Source organism: Callorhinchus milii, unplaced genomic scaffold (assembly GCF_018977255.1).
Source record: "Callorhinchus milii isolate IMCB2004 unplaced genomic scaffold, IMCB_Cmil_1.0 Scaffold18, whole genome shotgun sequence".
NCBI lineage: Eukaryota > Metazoa > Chordata > Chondrichthyes > Chimaeriformes > Callorhinchidae > Callorhinchus > Callorhinchus milii.
Genome location: NW_024704759.1, coordinates 6,041,366 through 6,058,262, shown reverse-complemented (window position 1 = coordinate 6,058,262; position 16,897 = coordinate 6,041,366). Strand labels below are relative to the sequence as shown.

Here is a 16,897-nt window from a genome sequence, read left to right as displayed (position 1 = left end):
GGTACAACAGAAATCCACAACAAACACAAGGTCTTCCGTTACAATTTTTTTCTCTTTCTCCGAGTACAAAAAAACTTCCGTTGTTTCCTTCACCGCACACAGGTTGGGCACACGTTTAAAACAGTCAGGAGTCGCCCCTTTGTGCATCACATCCATGTGCGCGCCTGCACACACCGTGATAAGGTGCACTTGCCGCTTTCATAAGGTTCCCTGATGTCCATCGCATGTAGTCCAGGGTGACACTCCAACGCAACTCAGATAAGACATTAAACCAAAGTCGTTTGCTTGTTTGTGCTTACGATCACCCCCTCCCCTTCCTCTCGCATCCCTCCCGTGCCCTTCCTCCCCCTCACCCTCCCCATTCTCCCCTTCCCCGTCCTCCCCCCACTCCATCCCCCCCCCCTCCCACCCTCCCTTCCCTCCTCCCCCGTCGCTTCCCTCCTCATCCCCCCCCCCCTTCCCTCCTCGCCCCCTCCCCCTCCCTTCCATCCTCCGCCCACCTCCCTTCCCCCCCGCCCTCTCCCTCTCCCTGGCTCGGGCTCAGACTGTCAAGCCCTCAGGGATGTTGTTTTGAGCAGAGGGTGCTATATAAGTGCAAGTTGTTGTTGGTGCTTCTCAGCTTCGCTCCATCCTCTCCCGCCACTCCCTATCAGCCCCATCCTCGCCCGACTCCACCGGCGCTTCCCATCACACAGAGGATACAGTTCGAGATCCTGGTCCTCGCCTCCAAAGCCCTCCATGGCCTCGCTCCCTCCACCTCTGCGACCGGCTAACCCCCCACCATCCTGCCCGCTCCCTCCGCTCAGGGCTTCATGTCCCCCCGGCCTCACCCGCCCCTCTGGAACTCCATCCCGCAGTCCCTCCGCCTCGCCCCCTCCGCCTCGCCCCCTCCGCCTCGCCCTCCACCTCGCCCCCTCCGCCTCGCCCTCCGCCTCGCCCCTCCGCCTCGCCCTCCGCCTCGCCCCCTCCGCGCCTCCGCCTCGCCCTCCGCCCTCGCCCCCTCCGCCTCGCCCTCCACCTCGCCCCCTCCGCCTCGCCCTCCGCCTCGCCCCTCCGCCTCGCCCCTCCGCCTCGCCCTCCGCCTCGCCCTCCACCTCGCCCCCTGCGCCTCGCCCCCTGCGCCTCGCCCCCTCCGCTCAGCCCCCTCCGCCTCGCCCCCTCCGCCTCGCCCTCCGCCTCGCCCCTCCGCCTCGCCCTCCGCCTCGCCCCCTCCGCCTCGCCCTCCGCCTCGCCCCCTCCGCCTCGCCCTCCGCCTCGCCCCCTCCGCCTCGCCCTCCGCCTCGCCCTCCGCCTCGCCCCTCCGCCTCGCCCTCCACCTCGCCCCCTCGCCTCGCCCCCCTCGCCTCGCCCCCTCCGCCTCGCCCCCTCCGCCTCGCCCTCCGCCTCGCCCCCTCCGCCTCGCCCTCCGCCTCGCCCCCTCCGCCTCGCCCACTCCGCCTCGCCCCCTCCGGTCTCGCCACCTTCAAGACCCATCCCCCTGCCCTCCACCCCCCCCCCACACCCCCCCCCCCAGCTCGGGTCCGAAACTCTGTCTGTGCAGCGCCTCGGGCCGCCCTCCCGACTGTCATCTTGTTGTTGTTGTCGTCGCCGCCGTCGTCGTCGTCGTCGTTGTTGTTGTTGAGACGCCACTGTCTGGTGGCCAGGCGGAGGCGAGCAGCGCGCATGCGCCCTGCGAGCGGTGCACTCTGGGGCTTGTAGTTCCGGGCGGCGGCAGCGGAAGTCGGTGCCGGGGGCGATGGTGCCGGTTCCCATAGCGATGGGGCCCGGGTGCCTTCTGCTCGCCGCCGCCGCCGCCGCCGCCTGCCTGCTGACCGCTCCGGTGCCGGTCGGGGCCCAGGAGCTGGCCAGGTGCGGGCAGCGGGATCGCTTCGAGGAAGAGCTGGTGCTGAAGCCGCTGAGCACCGGGGATGTGGCGGCGGATTTCCAGTTCCGGACCCGCTGGGATGTGGATCTGGAGCAGAGAGAGGCCCAGGCACTGAAAGGTGGGCATCCCCCCCCCCCCCCCCTCCCGCCCCCCCTCCCCCCCCCACCCCCCCCCTCCCCAACAACCCCACCCCCCCCCCCCCCCCCCCACCCCCCACCCCCCCCCCCCCCTCCCCAACCCCCTCCCCAACCCCCCCACCCCACCCCCCCCCCCCCCAAAGCCCCCCCCCCCCCCCCCCAACCCCCCCCCCCCCCACCCCCCCCCCCCCAACCCCACCCCAACCCCCTCCCCAACCCACCCCACCCCACACCTCCCCAAGCCTCCACCTCCCCACCCCACCCTCCCAACCCCCCCCCACCCCCTCCCCAACAACCCCACCCCCCCCCCCCCCAAACCCCCCCTCCCCAACAACCCCACCCCAACCCCTCCCCAACCCCCCCCACCCCCCCCCACAACCCCACCCCCCCCCCCCCAACCCCACCCCAACCCCCTCCCCAACAACCCCACCCCAACCCCCCCCCAACAACCCCACCCCAAACCCCCCTCCCCAACAACCCCACCCCAACCCCCCCCCCAACCCCCTCCCCAACAACCCCCCCAACCCCCCCCCCCCCCACCCCAAACCCCCCCCCCCCACCCCACCCTCCGCAACCCCCTCCCACCCCACCCAACCTCCAACCCCCCCACCCCAAACCCCCTCCCCACCCTCCCCAACCCCCTCCCCTCCCACCCTCCCCAACAACCCCACCCCAAACCCCCTCCACCTCCCCACCCCCCACCCAACCCCCCTCCTCCCCAACCCCCCCCCACCCCAACCTCCAACCCCCTCCCCCTCCCCACCCCAAACCCCCTCCCCACCCTCCCCAACCCCTCTCCCTTCCGCTCCCCTCTCCCCCCCCCCCCCCCTCCCCACCACCCAATGACTCTCCAGTGCAGTGCTGGTGGAGGCCGGGGATGGGGAGGCCGGGGATGGGGGTGGGGGGGGGTGGGGGTTGCATGGTCGGAGGCGCCATCCTGCTGATGAGATGTTGACCGATGGCCGGTCTGCCTGCTCGGGTGGATGTTAAAGATCCCGCGGTGCTATTCGAAACGAGAAGGTAGTCTCTGTCTCCCGGTGTCCTGGCCAGCGTTCCCCCAAATAAGATTGGCCACTCGCTCCATGGCTGTTCGTGGGACGGTGCTGCGTGGGACTGGCTGCCAAGGTTTGTCCACAAAACACACAGTAAATCCCCCTTTACGGTCCATCCTGCGAAGCGCTTTCGACGACGTGGTATATGAACTGCAAGCGTTGCTATTATTAATATTGCACAGGTTGCAGTTCTTGAACTGTCCCACCGGCTCTGCTCTTGTCAGGTACCAGACTGTGTTACTTCATTTTCCACGCGCTCAAAAATGCAGTCACTACAGTTGACAGTAATTAATGTAAAGCACTTTGGAGTATTTTGATGTCACAACAACAACAACATTCCATTTATAGAGCGCCTTTCACGTCGGGAGGACGTCCCAAGGCGCTGTACAGTTGGGTCGGGACCCGAGCATTGGGGGGGAAATGGTCAGGGTGAGGGGAGGGAAGGGAGGGAGCGAGGAGGGGGGAGAGAGTCGAGAGCGGAGCTGAAGGTACGGTCAAAGAGAAAGGTCTTGAGACCGGCCTTGAAGGAGGAAAGGGAGGAGGCGGCGAAGGCACTGGGGATGGAGTTCCAGAGCCTCGGGGCTGAGAGGCTGAAGGCCACCGATGGTAGGGCGGTTGGGGCAGGGGATGTGGAGCTGACCGGAGCCGGAGGAACGGAGGGTACGGGCAGGTAGGTAGGGGGATAGTAGGTCAGAGAGTTAGGAGGGAGCGAGGCCGTGAATGGCCTTGTAGGTGAGGGTGAGGATCTTGAATTCGATCCTCTGGGGGATACATGCAGCAGATGCGGTGTTTGGTGGTGGTGGAGTGACATTGTTGTAACCTGTCATGTTAATATAAATACAGAAGTTGCTGGGAACGCGCAGCAGGCTGAGAGAAGGTGGGAACTGTGGTTCGGAGTGCGATTGTGGCCCTGCCTCCCCCCTTGTATAACCATTAACACATCCTCTGGTTCTTATTCACATCCGTTCGTTCTATAATCACCCTTTTGCCTTTTGTCTTGCACCATCAACATCTCTGATCTTGTCGTCTTCTGTCCTCCATCTAAAAATGTTTCCTTTTTCTTTCCCCCGTCCCCTTCTCTGCTTGAGCGTATTTATAATCTGCTCCCTTCCAACATCCCCCATTCTGACGAAAGGTCATAGACCTGAAATGTTAACTAATTTTCCTCTCTCCATGGATGCTGCCTGACCTGCTGCGTGTTGTCAGCAACGTCCGTGTTTATACCAGATTTCCAGCATCCGCAGTATTTTGCCCTGTGATATTAATGTCCGGTTGGTCTCTGCAGTCTCTCACTACAGGCTGTTCCCCAAGTCACTAGGCCAGGTGATCTCTAAGTATTCGGTTCGTGAGCTGCACCTCTCCTTCACGCAAGGCTTCTGGAGGAGGAGAGGGTGGGGGCAGCCTTTCCAGCAAGCCCCACCAGGCGCTGAACTCTGGGTTTGGTTCCAGAAGTCTGTATCGAAGTGAGTATTAAAGTACATAACCTGGATGAAGCTTGTACACTAAATGGCAGCATTTGATCAGCAAAACTTATAGAATAAGTTCTGATTTTTGCATAGGTTTATATGTATATGATCTTTCAAAAACTTTAATGGTCTTTATAATGTAAGAAGGTTGTCACTTCAATTGTTTTTGGGTACAAGAGCAATATTGATTGCACCTCAATATAGAATCATAGAACTTTACAGCACAAAAGGAGGCCATTCGGCCCATCGTGCCTGTACCGGCTCTTTGAAAGAGCTACCAACTAGTCCCACTCCCCCGCTCTTATCCCATAGCCTTGCAAATTGTTCCCTTTTAAGGACCTATCTTAAAGTACCTATCACAAGCGAGAGACCTGGGTTCGATTCCCAGCAGGACGAAACCTTGGGCAAGTTTTCTTAATATAGAATCATCAGTCGGAGGCAGGTAATGGTGCATTAAAGTGAATAATTTGTTAGTTTGCAGCAATGGTTTTTGAAGTTTTTTATTAAATATATTTGTTCATTGATTACCAAGAGGAGGAAGATTTCACAAATAAAACTAAACTATAAAAGTTACTTAATTTGCATGTCTAACCATGTAGTATGTCATCACATTTAATACAGGGAGCTTCCTTTTTGATTCCAGCATTGACACTACCTGGAAGGAGCTAACCAACGTTCTGTCAGGACTGTTTTGTGCTTCTCTTAATTTTATTGATTCCACAAACACCGTCACTCCCACAGCCTCTTTCAAACCTCTCGGCATCATTAATGGTAAGCAGGAACCCACACAACACCCCGGTATTTATATGCACATTTATTAATATCAGGCAAGAAAGGGACCTGGCTGGAAAAAGCACGCTGTCAGGTTATGTTCTTATCGAAGCACCAAGGGAAGGGATTATAGTAAATCTTTGGTGTACTTGGTCCATTTAAATACTGGAGAGTAAAACATGTAACCACTACATATTGCATATGGAGAACCCAGTGTAATTAAGATTTTAGTTAACAGATGATTTCTCATACTCATTTGAATGCGAAAATCCACAGGGCATGATTGTATCTGCATTCCCTAATTATGTACCTATAATGATTATATGCAACTCTTCTATTTATCATTGTATATCTGAACATGTCTGCTTGCTAGAGATGCAACTCTATCGTAGAAAAAACTATGTATTAATGGGCGTCTTACACTATCTATTCAACAGTGTAGGAGATACAAAATGCTTGGTTATTTTGTACCATCTTATGCTATCTGGTCACCCGGATGATTTGATTTTCAGCGCTCCGAGATGCTGCCCCCCGTGAAGGGTGCTATATAAATGTAAGTTGTTGTTGACTGTTTACACGTCCATTTGTTGATGTGTATCTAATCCTGCCCGTGTGTCTGACTGCAGCTACAGACCATAAATACCTGAGGTACTCAATCCTCCCGAGAGAGGTGGTCTGCACTGAAAACCTTACCCCCTGGAAGAAGCTCCTACCTTGCGGTTCAAAGGTAAAACTTACCAGAGGAAAGTAAAATGAAAGGGAATGTTAATAAATTAACAACTGTTGTCTTTCCTGTCAGGACTGCTCCCTTGTGGTGACTATGTTTTGTGTTCAGGCAGGGCTGGCAGTGCTGCTGAAGGCTGAGCGATTGTTTCACACCAGTTACCATTCACAAGCTGTCCACGTGCGGCCTGTTTGCAGGGTGAGTGCTAAATGCAGGGATCCGTAACCAACCAAAGAACAGAGATCGCAAGTCTGAAGAATCTACTCATTGTAGGGACACTAAGCCAACGTTCTTCCATTGTTCCAGGTGCTCGTTGATGGGCCGTTGTTTATCTTCACAGGGAACTGTTGGAAAGCAACATCCATTATTACAGTGAAAGGCATTATTACATTATTATTACAGAGGCAGTGACCTTGGGTGGTCAGATGGTTATAAAAAAGGCATTGGTGGAAGTTAGGGAGTGATGTTTTTGGGTGAAAAAACATTGCAAACTAGAAAACAAAGATACAAAGCATTTTTCTTTCCCACTTCTGATTGCTATCCTGTGACCCATTAGAAGATACATGTTTGTGGATATTGGGTGAAGAGGATATTGGGCTCATCTGTGACGCTCTCTTCAGTCAAGTAACCAACTAACCTCACCAGCGAAGCTCAGATATTAGTGATGGCCACTTATGACTAAGTGGATAAATACACTGCCTGGTACATATACTGCCTTGTACATACCGATCAAAAAGGTGCTCACTATATCTGCTCTGTATTCAGCACTGTAGGACGACCTCCCGACATGAAAGGTGCTATATAAATTCAATTTGTTGATGTTGAATCTGCTCAATTACCTGATTTCAGTTGCGATAGTTGGGCCTCGCAGGGAATAACATTTCCCAGGCCTAGTGTCTGGGTACTGCCATGGGAGAGAGCAGGAACAGATGATGTTTGATGCTGCCATAAACATTTCTTAACTTCCACCAATGTCTCACAAGTGAAGAATGACGATGGTAGAGATACAGTTATATTGAATTAATCACTTTTTTTGCTGTTTATCCAGGATGACCTGTGCTCCAGTACCTCTTTGGAGCTGACACAGAGTCTCTCTGTGGTCTTCGATCTGTACGCCAGTGGCTTTGCAAAGAAAGGTAAATAAAATTCAGTGGAAATAAGGCACTACATATAGGCGACTGCTTGGTAGGTTTACTATGTTGCCTTTTTACTAGATTTTAACTGATACAGTGAATCTACCAATGAGGTCACATTGTATTTTACATTAATCAATAGTACTAACCAAAACTTGCCAGGAAAATAACTGGGGGATAAAGTCAATAATGTGGATGACTACAATGATCTGGCACATTTCTCTAGTGAGTCACTGAACTGTGCCGGTGTTCATTGCCTGCTGGGTTAATTGATCTCAGCTAGGATGGCAATAGGGACACAACAATAAACTCAGCTTTCATCCCTGACTGCTATCCCCTCTCTCTCCACCCGTTATTAAATAGCCAAATTCACTTTTGGAAAAGGCATTAAACTTGATAATTCAACTTGATAACACTACTAATCTAGTGTTGCGGCCCCTCTTTTTTGGTCAGCCTGACACACATGCGGAAACCCGTCACCTTGCTTAAGGATATCCAAGCCAAACTGAGAATTCCATGCGTTCCACCTACAGATAGAAATTCCAGCGATAGATTGTTGGAATGGAATGCGCACTCTCTCTCTCCATGGAGGGACACATCCTGGTTACCTATTTCTGGAAAGTATTAGGTGCAGGTTGGCAAGAGTCAAGGCTTGGGGACGCAAGAGTGTGCGTTGGGGTACTGCTGGAGTTCAACCAGCTAAAATGTTAAATTGCAGGCCACTTCTGGGAACATAATAGAATAATGAGTTGAGCCACGGAACAGGATTTGGTAGTTCAGCATTGTATCTGCCCTAATAGCTGTGTGGTGGAATGTTTTACAGAATGGTCATTGTTTAAGATGTTTTCACGCACACTGACGGAGGTGTGCCCCCTGGCTTCTCAAAGTACAATTTATGTGGACCTCACTGACGCAGATAAGGTACTGAACAAATTTTAATGCATAGATTTACGTACACAGCGCAGAACTAGGCCGTTCAGCCCAACTAGTCTGTGCCAGTGTTTATACTCCATATGAGTCCCCACCCACTTACTCCCTCTTGTTCCCTCCTGTAACCTCCTCGCTCTCTCCTGTGTGAAATCTTATATAAAAATGCATTTCACCAACTCCCTCACTTTCCTGATACGAGAAAAAAATAGAGCAGAATCGTCATTTCACTTCTTCACCAATTGATCAGGTGATTCCATAATTATTGAGTATTTGCAAAGTTATGGATCTGCAAATTTGGTAATCGTTTGCCTGCTAATTACATGATAACAACCAAAACTATATTTCATTAAAAAATTTTTAGCTGACTTTCACACAAGTAAATGTTGGAAAATTTGCACACAATGCACTCTGTGTGTGTGAACCACTGCTTCTCACCTCAGGTAGAGCTCCTTTTACTTTCTAAGCAGTTTAGTTGAAGTACCGTAGCGTAGTGGTTAGCGCAATTGGCTGCTGCATTTCACCCACAAAATATACAGTCACTCCACTTTATAGTATATACTTTATAGTATATCCTGTGAAGCGCTTTGAGACGTCTCATCGATGTGATAACGTGCTATATCAAATGCAAGGATTATTATTGTAAGTAAAGCAAACTATAAAGGATTGCCTCTGTTGTGCTTTCAGGAGAATGAGATGTATGAGCTGACCCCAACGCCACTGTCTCAAATTAGGACAACACTTCATGGCCAGTGGAGATCCTACGCAGTGTACGACCTGCTGAACCCGCAGCTGTACAGCACACCGTCCCAATCCCTAAACATAGCCCTGAAAGGGAAACCAGCTAAGCAGTACAGTAAGTGTGAGAACCTGGGGCACAAGAGCGTGGTGCGGAGTCTGTGAAATGAATAGCTGGGAGCGAGCAGTAAGGGCTGTGCTCTATTTGAGAAGTCGCGATGGCCATGGAAACCAGCAAAGTGTTTAAATCAGCTCGAGTGATTAAAGAGCAATTTCGATTAAAGAGTGGATTTCCTGGTCAGCAATCACCCAGATGAAATTGGTCATTTGCTTCATGGCTCTTTGTGGGACATTGTTGTGTGCAAATTAGTAGGCTGACTTCACTCTACAAAATATAATTATTACATATACAGTATATTTTATGAAGCGCTTTGAGATGTCCTCCTGACGTAAAGGTGTTGTATCGGATAGGAGGATTATTATTTTAGAAGAGGTAAGATTTAAGAGAAGTTAGGTGACTCCTGTTATTTTATTAGTGTCACATAATAAATAGAAATCGGGTCAAAGTTTAGGTATTCCTAAACACATTCCATTGTTTATTTGCGGAACATTGTTAAAGTGCGTTTTAACTAAAGCCTGGTGTTGGCATTTGGAATCATTTTTGACAACTGAAAATTGCCTCTCCGAGCTTGTTTAGAGGGTACTAACCTGATGCCGTCTGACGTAGACAGTATTTTGTCAGTAAGCCTCGAAGCAATTTTACTCACGTGCATATGGCAATGGAAGCCTAGTTGAAGTTTCCCTAAATGGGTTTCTTTGATGTGGGATAGGTGTGTTAGCCTTCGTAAGTTTTATACTATTCCAAGTATTTTAAATGTCTCGTGAACTATTGTGTAGTGCTGTAATACTAATTGCTTCTGGTCTGTGTGTGCAGGGGAGCCTGTTGTGCCTGCTCTCCACGCTGAGCGATACGTTAGCGGGTACGGCCTTGAGAAAGGCAGAGTCAACACTTTGATCTACAATAACCATCCTTACCGAGGCTTCCCCATTCTGTTGATGGAAACTGTGCCCTGGTACCTCCGCCTGTACATTCACACGCTCAGCATCACCACCCGGGGCAAGGAGAACAAACCAAGTAAGGTCCATCTCTCTCGCACCGGTTACTTTATCTACTCTGCTCCTGGAGCTACTTTTGTTCTTGGGTAATTCATGGGACGAATGGAGAATCTCCCCTTCCCATGAGAGCAAAGGTTATTCTGAAAAATAGAAGCGCTGGTTGTCAGAAGAGTGGTTTCACCGGTGTGCATGTGTGAACCCTGACAGTTAGAGCAGGCAGAGATTTTATCCTCAGGGGCATCACAGTCAAGTCTGATCCTCTCCTCATCTGGAACCCAAATACTGTCACCTTGCTGCGGGTAGCGGTGGGTGAGGGGCACTGGCTGTTTTTTCCCTTCTCAAATCCAGGAGCGTTGAAGGCAGTCATTCCCACTAGTGTTCCCTCAGCTGAGATAAGCACAGACAAGCACTGCACCTGAGATGCTTGGTTCAATTGTGCTCTTGGTGGCAGATTGGCCAACTGTGATCTGTCATGAGACCACAAAGGATGAATGAAAATGTGATTAAAACAGCAGGAAACCGTCTTTGAAGAGAGCCTTTGGATGGCTCACGATTTACTCTTTTAATAACTGGAAAAGGTAACGTATGATGTTTACCGCTGGTGGTGCTGTTGAGCTGAGAGTAGTTTGTACTAGGGGCCAGTAGTGGCACTGCAACAACTATCTGAAAACCACTACTACGTTCCATTTTACAACAGCATTCGTGACTGACAAATAAGACCATGTCATTGTGGTCTGACTGTGAACTAACTATTTGTTCTTTGGATTCACGGTAACAGGTTTTATCCATTACCAGCCAGCCAAAGACCGGGAGCGCTCCCACCTGCTGGAGATGCTGATTCAACTGCCAGCCAACTCTGTCACGAAGATCAGCATTGAGTTTGAGAGAGCGCTATTGAAATGGACAGAGTACCCCCCTGATGCCAATCACGGCTTCTACGTGGGGTAAGTTCTCTCATGCTGACCTGGGTTCGATTGCCAGCCACAATTTCAGGTGGAACAAATGACAGAGGGAGAAATGTATGAAATTACAAGAGACCAACTGAAGCATCTTATACTAATAAAACGACAATGTCTGTGTGTGTGTGTGTATCAACCAAGATCTCAACAACCCATTGACATAGATACATGAATTATACCTCATTGGAAGGGTCTTGTGACTGGGAGTGACGTGGGTTTATTTGTTTTTGGAGATCTCCTATCGTTGATGAACTTTGACCATCACGCATGTACGGCAGTTTTGCATTTGGCACTGCAGTCACACCTGATGACGCGACGACTCTCAGTGGCGCTGTGGCATCGTGCGTCACGGAGCACGTATGCACTCAGATGAAGCCTAGGGGGGTGGTGAGGTGAAAGTTGCCTCGAGCGGAGTTGACGGCAGTCACCAATGCATCTTCCTTTCCTTTACAGCTCCTCAGTACTGAGTGCACTGGTCCCCAGCAGTGTAACCATGCAAGCGAATGGCACCAAAAGCAGACCTAACTTCACCAAACTGTTAGTATAAGTGTTTATTCGTATAACTAATGCTTTGACTTTGCTATTACAGAGTGAGCCTCACTGTCGCATTTCCTTTTAATAATCAAACTGAAAACATAAAAGGATGTTAGGTCCTAATACCTATCGGAGTTACTGAGCTCAACAGCGCAAATTGACATCAATCGCGGGTTATTAAGCTGGGAATGTTTCCATTTCAGTTTGGCAAATCAGTACAGCTCCTTCACACTGCCAGGCCTCTAACTCCTCCAACCTAGCTTCTCTTAATGTTACCACCAGCCATCATTATTAAACATATAGTCCTTGCTCCCGTGATAGCCTAGTGGGCGAAAGGACCCCTGGGCAACACTATGCCATTCAGACCAGAGATCAGAAGTTTCATTTCTCATCAGTACTGAGTTAGCTGATCTTAGCCAACTCATTCATTGGTCTACTTCAATTGGCCTTGGTGTCACTGGACTAGCAAGGGAAAATCAGCCAGGCTCCCACCTCCAGGCCTAATTCATATTGGAACAAACTGTCTGAAAGCACTTCACAGAATATACTATAAAGGCTGTATTTTGTGGGCGAAACGCAGTATCTTTGGTATGATGAAGTGTACAAATACCAGGGACACAAGTTAAATTAGAAAGTTAATTCAAAGAGAAGCAGGTCAGGGCCAGTGGGGTTTATGGTCAATCAAAGGGGGTCTATAGTTTGGGATTTTGATGTTCCTGTACTTATTATGCAGAGACCATATTGCAATACAGTCTGGTTTATCAGCTAACCTGTATTTTATTCTCCAGGTTCCCCTCCAGTGACTCCTCCAGTTACTTTGTCAGAATCTACACCGAGGCGCTGCTGGTGAATTTGCCGACACCTGATTTCAGTATGCCATACAATGTCATCTGCCTGACCTGCACTGTGGTGGCTGTTGGCTATGGCTCCCTCTACAATCTTCTCACCAGGACTTTCCAGATCGCTGAGCCTTCTGACGGGCTGGCAAAGAAGATCGCCAACGTAATCCGAAGAATGCGTGGAGTCCCAGTGCTCTGAGCCAGTCACACACAGTCATCACAGTCAGTGAGGCAACCGTTTATCACAACAGTTCATGTTACGAGTTGGGTGAACCCCAACTTCACCTGGTATAATGATTTCCTTGGGGTGGAATTAAGAACCCAACACCCCCCAGTCAAATGAATGAGAAGATGATATCTGGAAATACTTGACTCTTACAGTTCTACTGTATTGCCCAGGGCAAATGGACCTGCTTGCTCTGAAGTGTGGATGATGCCACTTTGCCCACAAAATACAGTCACTCCACTTTACAATACATTCTGTGAAGTGCTTTGATGTCTCAACGATGTGATGAGGTGCTATATCAAATACTAGGATGATGATTATTATTGTAATACCCACTGGAGAATATTGGTGTTGGTGGAAAGGCAGTGCAGTACAAAGCATTTGTATGGCCAAGTAAGAAGAAAACATTGTACAGTGACTGAATTGGTTCTCTGTGGTGTAACCTTAATGGGGTATATAATTACTAGGGGCCTGGCAGCTCACAGAGCTTTGTATTTTGAGCCCTGCTCTCAGGGCACTCTGGTAGTCTGAAAGACCATCAGGGAAGCACTGGCTTTAGCTGTCTATTTGTTTTTTCAGAAATGATCTTGTAACACAGAACCGTATTTGCATTGGTGACTGCCCAGCAGATTTTAAGAACTAAAACAAGGGAATAAGGAATGCAGCATGAGTAAGATGTTTTTGATGATTAATTTCCTGATAAAGGTTGGACCGAACTGAATGGTGTTATGTCTTCCATGCACTCAAACTGCCATCATTTATGTTGTAGTGATCACATTTCACAACAAGTGAAATAAATATAAGTTCAGTTGAAGAGAAATGCAGCCATAAAACCTAGAAATTGGGAGGGTAGGGACCGGTGTAAAGAAAATGACAGGCAGTATAACAGCATAAAATAAGCTGCAGGAAAGTCAAGAGATGACAAGATCATACTGAAAGATATAAATCAAGTCCATACTTCAACATGTTTTCAAACACTTGAGTATTTTACATAAGCAGAATAATAAATAGGATAAAATTCCCCCTTCCCTTTTAAAGCAGAATTAGATCCTTTCTAGTGAAGGAAAGCTTCGTGGAGCTGTGTACACAACAGGTGAACTTGGGATACAAATTTAGTGACTATACAGTGAGTTGTTAAAACACAATATCCATTACTACAATTACAACAAATTCCACCTGACAACTGTGCGGGACAAGTGTTTACCGGTGTCCAAATACATTTGTAAAATATAAAGATAAGTGACATTTTACAATGTCTGTTCAGAAATACAAGCCATATCAATAAAAGGACTAATTTACTTTGAAGGAAAGCAGTCTCTCCATTTGGATCAAACTATGACAAACTACAGGACATTACAAACTAGTTAATACTTCATCTTGATCCCATCAGAGAATACTTTATAGAGAGGACAGCAAGCCACAAATCTACCTTTTCAAGTCTACAGCTTTTCTTGATCAGGCAATTCAATGCTACACAAATTTCACTGCACAATTTAAGATAAATTGAAGACTCAGGAAAGGTAGTGACAATATCGTCATTTTCTTCAATCCAAAAATCAAAGTTAGATTCTTTGAGAGAAAAACAAAAGTACCAGAATAAAACTTCCAAATCTAGATTCAATCAAAACACAGTGAGTCGCTTCAGCAAAGGACTGTCCATCCATTTTTATGGTGTCGAGTTGTAGAATCTTTCCTTTGACCATTCATAACGTGATAGGATCACTGTAGGAACCATCTGGGTTTTCGTGGGAGTTAAACGTTTCATTTTGCAGCACCCGTCATGAGAATCTTTTGTGGAATTGTAAATTTCTTTCATCCACACTTGCTTACATTTCAAGTTGTAACTTAGAGCTAGCAAGGAGTTGCATCAAATATAAATAAGCACCATCATGGACCACTGCTCAATTCAAGTCTTGAAGCAAAAATCTTATTGAATAATGTTCCTGGAATAGATTATGTATCCAAAGGGTTGTGCTTCCACTTTACTCTGGATAAAATCTCACTGGTCCAATATCATCAAAATTTAAAAATAAATAGTCTTGACCAATGCACACACTTACACACAGACCACAGCTTTCATGGCCTCAAGTGTCAGGAGTGGATGGATTCAGTCATGGATTTTGGTACTCAAACAATTCCTCATACACATCCGTCCAGGTCATCTTCATTAAAGGAAACAATCAGTTAGACAGCAACAGGCACCAGTAGTACTCTAGGAATACAAGAAAGAAATAGGAACACAATTTTCAACAACAAATTGCACTTGTATGGCACTCTTCATGTCGGAAAGACATCCCAGGGCGCTGGGCAATTGGGTTTATGGAGCATCCTATAGGCTATTCCACACTTCACACACTTTCAAGTTACTGTTTGTTATTTTCATTCCAAAATGAGCCTGAACTTCAGGTCAGACCCAAGTTTAATGTGTACCATTGATTCAGACTCAATTTCCAGCCCCGTCACTTCCCGGAGGCTTTCACCAAGCATCACTTCACTCAGAGCTTCAGCTTTTAAAAAAGATATTCCTTTTAAGATACTCATAATTTCAGTCTTTCCCAGTCTTCAATCTCCAACCATCTCACATTGCTTTAATATCTTCTCCTGCACTATAATCCTGGAGAAAGTCCATCTCCTACACTTACCTCACACACGAGTTGCTCCACGTGACTTGGCCGAGGGTTTGTATGTGCAGCTCAACAACTGTTAACCCGAAGACGCTTTCCAACTGCACCTTCTAGTTCTTTGTCCTCACCCTGACCTTTCCACCTAGAGGAGGACACCGTCATCTTATAATCATCCCACTGATAGAAAAGTAAATAACCATATACCCTCATGCAGGGTAGCATCCTACCCTCTGGCATGCTACCGTTGCGAGGGGCACTATATAAATGCAAGTTATTGTTAAAATTAATGAGGTTATACTGTACAGAAAGAGAGTTCCACCCTGATGCTCGTTTCCCTGGAGTGTCACCACTCTAATCTCTCTCCTGATTACCTTTATTCCCCCACCCAACCACCAATTCCATTTGAATGCTGTTACAGCCGTGGTTTAGGTAATTTGTGGGAAGGCATTCCACCTTATAAAACCCTCTGAGCAAAGGTTCTTGTAGCCTCTATAATCACAAGATTGGGTTGGATGAAGAAGGCCCATTTAGCCACATCCTTCCAGAATTCCCTCTGCCCCCCCAACCCTCTTCCCGTCAGATCAAGATATTTTTTCTAAATGAGTCCAGTATCCAGGGTGCGATCAAATGGGCTGAAGGGCCTTTTTCATCTGAATCTCTCATGATCCTCAGAGATCTGATGAAAAGTGATCGATTGGGGTGAGGTTGTATCACTGTGAATTGTTTTTCTTTGTCAGTCAGGTATCTGACACATGTGGAAACCCATCACCGTGCTTAAGAGTATCCAAACTGAGAATTCCATGCATCCCACCTACACATGGAAATTCCAGAGATAGAATGGAGTTCTAGTCAGCTAAAACCTGTGAGGTGGAAAGACAGCCAACCAACTAGAATTAGCATGCGTAATGCGTTTTTGATTTCATTTGAGGGATTCATCTGCGATGTGAAACCAATACATCACACAGCCAATATCTTAGTTACTGATGTAACTTAATTAGTAACTCTACTGAACTTAGGAACATAAGAATTTGCTGGCTAAAGAGGACCAATGTCCATCTAGTTTGCCTTCCACCATCCTGGCAGTCGTTTGACTTGTCATATCCCAAGCTATATAACGTATTCGGAGAGATTATTTTCTAGCAGAAATCTATCTAATTTGTTCTTGAAACAAATTAAATTTTCTGCTTCCACGGTCTCCCTAGGGAGCCTGTTCCATAAGTTTACTACTTGCTGGGAATCCTATTGTGACAGAATTTCTGGGATATCCGTGTGAATTGCCCTCTTACCTGGAGGAGTCCCAGTGCAGTGCCTTTCTCCAGCTGTATCTGCAGGCTTCCGCCCTTATACTGGTCTCCACCTTCCTCACAGTCAATGGTTGAAAGAAGTTGATTGGGAGATGCATACATTGAAGCGGAGCTATGTCTGCAATGAGATGGAGGAATTGCACAATTGAAACAGTTATCTCCGATGGGAGTTTGATCACCTGGTTTTAACGCCATGGGTTTGAGGAGGCTAAGCCCAAAGTCTTCAAGCCGATGGCTACAAGTTCGATTTTTGACTGGGAAAAGTTTAGATTTCAGTCCTCCTGAAGCCTGAGGAAGTGAGAATGAGACCTAAAACAGAGCCCAATGGAGGATTTAAAATTTTTAACAACTTCCCCTACTTTAGGGTCCTATTAAAGGGATGGACGGACGTGTGCACACACATGCACTCAATAGATCATATATATTGTATATCCTATTGGATGTATATGACATTTCTGGCACCCTGAAAGGAACAAACTATTT

General features: G+C 48.2%; 1 protein-coding gene and 1 long non-coding RNA gene across 2 annotated transcripts; one reads left to right on the top strand and one right to left on the bottom strand.

Moving 5' to 3' along the window:
• The first annotated feature begins 1,728 nt into the window (after positions 1-1,728).
• pigt (phosphatidylinositol glycan anchor biosynthesis, class T) lies at positions 1,729-13,202 on the top strand. Its single transcript, XM_042341852.1, has 12 exons — positions 1,729-1,982; positions 4,339-4,516; positions 5,163-5,290; positions 5,917-6,017; positions 6,126-6,212; positions 7,063-7,150; positions 7,971-8,068; positions 8,762-8,930; positions 9,747-9,947; positions 10,707-10,872; positions 11,341-11,424; positions 12,210-13,202. Exons 1-12 carry the CDS (start codon positions 1,736-1,738, stop codon positions 12,457-12,459), a joined length of 1,797 nt encoding a protein of 598 aa, XP_042197786.1. The 5' UTR covers positions 1,729-1,735; the 3' UTR covers positions 12,460-13,202.
• Positions 13,203-13,451: 249 nt separating this feature from the next.
• Positions 13,452-16,524, bottom strand: LOC121850377. Its single transcript, XR_006085572.1, has 3 exons — positions 16,397-16,524; positions 15,129-15,252; positions 13,452-14,648 (listed from the first exon to the last, which is right to left on the bottom strand). It is a non-coding gene; the product is annotated as an uncharacterized LOC121850377 (long non-coding RNA).
• Positions 16,525-16,897: the final 373 nt, after the last annotated feature.

Excerpts from the sequence above, each read along its gene's own strand:
- pigt (XM_042341852.1), top strand. The coding sequence starts at position 1,736 with ATGGTGCCGGTTCCCATAGCGATGGGGCCCGGGTGCCTTCTGCTCGCC. Across the intron at positions 5,291-5,916 it reads ACCTCTCGGCATCATTAATG|CTACAGACCATAAATACCTG; the intron begins GTAAGCAGGAAC and ends GTCTGACTGCAG. Across the intron at positions 8,069-8,761 it reads ACCTCACTGACGCAGATAAG|GAGAATGAGATGTATGAGCT; the intron begins GTACTGAACAAA and ends TTGTGCTTTCAG.